At 45.8% G+C, this 3,989-nt stretch overlaps 1 protein-coding gene across 1 annotated transcript; it reads left to right on the top strand.

The window, feature by feature from the left end:
- The first annotated feature begins 487 nt into the window (after positions 1-487).
- LOC115121947 (growth hormone-inducible transmembrane protein) lies at positions 488-3,403 on the top strand. Its single transcript, XM_065013932.1, is given in 6 exon segments — positions 488-1,224; positions 2,618-2,726; positions 3,214-3,253; positions 3,255-3,289; positions 3,292-3,318; positions 3,321-3,403. Coding segments are annotated over 6 exon segments (510 nt in total). The 5' UTR covers positions 488-1,008.
- The last annotated feature ends 586 nt before the right edge of the window (positions 3,404-3,989 follow it).

Raw genomic sequence — 3,989 nt, 5'->3', positions numbered from 1 at the left:
AACGCAGGACAAGCTAGTTAACCTAGTAATATCATCAACCGTGTGTAGTTAACTAGTGATTATGGTAAGATTGATTATATGCAACGCAGGACAAGCTAGTTAACCTAGTAATATCATCAACCGTGTGTAGTTAACTAGTGATTATTGGTAAGATTGATTATATGCAACGCAGGACAAGCTAGTTAACCTAGTAATATCATCAACCATGTGTAGTTAACTAGTGATTATGGTAAGATTGATTATATGCAACGCAGGACAAGCTAGTTAAACTAGTAATATCATCAACCATGTGTAGTTAACTAGTGATTATGGTAAGATTGATTATATGCAACGCAGGACAAGCTAGTTAACCTAGTAATATCATCAACCGTGTGTAGTTAACTAGTGATTATGGTAAGATTGATTATATGCAACGCAGGACAAGCTAGTTAACCTAGTAATATCATCAACCATGTGTAGTTAACTAGTGATTATGGTAAGATTGATTATATGCAACGCAGGACAAGCTAGTTAAACTAGTAATATCATCAACCATGTGTAGTTAACTAGTGATTATGGTAAGATTGATTATATGCAACGCAGGACAAGCTAGTTAACCTAGTAATATCATCAACCGTGTGTAGTTAACTAGTGATTATGGTAAGATTGATTATATGCAACGCAGGACAAGCTAGTTAAACTAGTAATATCATCAACCGTGTGTAGTTAACTAGTGATTATGGTAAGATTGATTATATGCAACGCAGGACAAGCTAGTTAAACTAGTAATATCATCAACCGTGTGTAGTTAACTAGTGATTATGGTAAGATGGATGGTTTTTATAAGATATGTTTAATGCTAACTAGTACCTTACCGTGGCTCCTTGCTGCACTCACATTACCGGTAGTCAGCCTGCCATGCAGTCTCCTCGTGGTGTGCAATGTAATCGGCCGTGATCGGTGTCCAAAAATGCAGATTACCGATTGTTCTGAAAACTAGAAATCAGCCCTAATTAATCGGCCATTCGGATGAATCGGTCGACCTCTGATATCAACGTGCTGTCCTCTGTAAATGTTTATTTCCCCTGTGTCTCCTGCCCCAGTATCTGGCCCCAGTACGTGAAGGACAGGATCCACTCGACCTACATGTACTTCGCAGGCAGTGTGGGGATGACAGCTCTGTCGGCTGTAGCCGTCAGCAGGACCCCAGCCCTCATGGGAGTCATGATGAGAGGATCCTGGCTGGTAATTCACATTTTATTATTTCACCTGGATTTAACCAGTCAAGACAGCTTGTTTTTAAAAGGTAGATTCAGCTAAATGACGTTGTCAGGAGCAGCACCACAGATATTGAGATGAGCGAGATGCAAGACTTCACTCTCACACAGTTATGCAAAGATCTGCCATTTGCATAGATTTAGTTTTACGCTGTTACAGCAGGGTAGCCATGGGACCAAAACAGCAGGGTAGCCACGGGACCAAGACAGCAGGGTAGCCACGGGACCAAAACAGCAGGGTAGCCAAGAGACCAAAACAGCAGGGTAGCCACGGGACCAAAACAGCAGGGTAGCCACGGGACCAAAACAGCAGGGTAGCCACGGGACCAGAACAGCAGGGTAGCCACGGGACCAGAACAGCAAGGGTAGCCACGGGACCAGAACAGCAAGGGTAGCCACGGGACCAGAACAGCAGGGTAGCCAAGGGACCAGAACAGCAGGGTAGCCACGGGACCAGAACAGCAGGGTAGCCACGGGACCAGAACAGCAGGGTAGCCACGGGACCAGAACAGCAGGGTAGCCACGGGACCAGAACAGCAGGGTAGCCACGGGACCAGAACAGCAGGGTAGCCACGGGACCAAAACAGCAGGGTAGCTGTTACAGCAGGGTAGCCAAGGGACCAGAACAGCAGGGTAGTCAGGGGACCAAAACAACAGGGTAGCTGTTACAGCAGGGTAGCCACGGGACCAAAACAGCAGGGTAGCCACGGGACCAAAACAGCAGGGTAGCCACGGGACCAAAACAGCAGGGTAGCCACGGGACCAAAACAGCAGGGTAGCCAAGGGACCAAAACAGCAGGGTAGCCAAAGGACCAAAACAGCAGGGTAGCCAAAGGACCAAAACAGCAGGGTAGCCAAAGGACCAAAACAGCAGGGTAGCCAAGGGACCAGAACAGCAGGGTAGCCAGGGGACCAGAACAGCAGGGTAGCCAAGGGACCAGAACAGCAGGGTAGCCAAGGGACCAGAACAGCAGGGTAGCCAGGGGACCAAAACAGCAGAGAAGTTGAGCCTCGCGCTTCAACGCTTTTAGTTGTTGTGGGAATTGACCCACTGTGCTGTTTACTTTCTGCATCTACGTCATATCGCTGAGTTTACTTTCAAGGAAATATTAGTTTTTACGATGACTATTGCAACTGGGCCAGTGACTAATGACTAAAAGTATATCTGCATCCACTGAATGTTATTAACCCTTAAAAAGGAATGTAGTGGTTTGAGGGCCCACCTAACCTCATTGTTTTGTGTTGATACGTCTGGTGCTGATTTTTCAAACCATTGTGAATGATTCCGAGACACTTTTCAATAGCCACCGTAGGTATTTTTTTGTTCAAATAATGCAATAATTTGTCATTTTTTTCACCAGGCTATTGGAGCTACCTTTGCAGCCATGATTGGAGCAGGCATGCTGGTCAGATCTATCTCTTATGACCAGAGCCCAGGAGCCAAACATCTAGCCTGGATGCTACATGCAGGTGTTGGACTGCTTCACCTTCTCACTTTACCAAGCATTTGTCAATTGAAACGTCCCACTTGCTTGTTTTCGCCACTAGAGGGCAGTACTATAAAGGTTCAGAATACCCTCACTATGCAGCAGCAGTCGACATGAATGGAACAGGGTTTTCTCCTGCTTACTGGCTGGGCTGTGCCTCTGGAATATTCTGAGAAGACTGTCCAAATACCAGATCTGTTTTCTTTAAGTAGAACATCTTGTTATATATATAAAACCTCTTTGGACCTCTGATGATAAATAGCTGTGTAGCTAAAATCTGTGGTGCTTTATTTGGGCCTCAGATGATAAATAGCTGTGTAGCTAAAATCTGGTGCTTTATTTGGACCTCAGATGATAAATAGCTGTGTAGCTAAAATCTGGTGCTTTTTCATGTTTGATGAGCGTACATGGTCTTTAAAAAAACAACTTGAACCTAATACATGAATCCATCCATTTGTCCTGTGTTTCAGGTGTGATGGGAAGGTCATAGCCCCCCATGACTCTGCTGGGCCCTGATGATGAGGGCAGCCTGGTACACAGCGGGCATAGTGGGGGTCTGTCCACCGTGGCCATGTGTGCCCCAGTGAGAGTTCCTCAACATGGGGAGGACCCCTTGCGGTGGGCTTCGGAGTGCACGTCTTCGCCTCCTCTATCGGTTAGTATCTTTAGATCATTAACCCACCAATTGGGCTTCGGAGTCGTCTTCGCCTCCTCTGGCCGGTTAGTATCTTTAGATCCAATAGCCTGGCTGTGGGTTTCAGTGGTCTCTATCTGTTTAGTATCTTTAGATCAATAACCTGGCTGTGGGTTTCAGTGGTCTCTATCTGTTGTATCTTTAGATCAATAACCCTGGCTGTGGGTTTCAGTGGTCTCCATCGGTTAGTATCTTTAGATCCAATAACCCTGGCTGGCAGGTTTCAGTAGTATCTATCTGTTTAGTATCTTTAGAAATAACCCTGGCTGTAGGTTTCAGTGGTCTCTATCGGTTAGTATCTTTAGATCAATAACCTGGCTGTGGAGTTTCAGTGGTCTCTGGCCGGTTGAAGTATCTTTGGATCAATAGCCTGGCTGTGGGTTCAGTGGTCTCTAGCGGTTAGTATCTTTAGATCAGCTAACCCTGGCTGTGGGTTTCACTGGTCTCTATCGGTTAGTATCTTTAGATCAATAACCCTGGCTGTTGAGGTTTCAGTGGTCTCTATCGGTTAGTATCTTTAGATCAATAACCCTGGCTGTGGGTTTCAGTGGT

This window comes from Oncorhynchus nerka, unplaced genomic scaffold (genome assembly GCF_034236695.1).
Source record: "Oncorhynchus nerka isolate Pitt River unplaced genomic scaffold, Oner_Uvic_2.0 unplaced_scaffold_8789, whole genome shotgun sequence".
Taxonomy (NCBI): domain Eukaryota; kingdom Metazoa; phylum Chordata; class Actinopteri; order Salmoniformes; family Salmonidae; genus Oncorhynchus; species Oncorhynchus nerka.
This window is presented reverse-complemented; position numbering and strand designations above follow the sequence as displayed.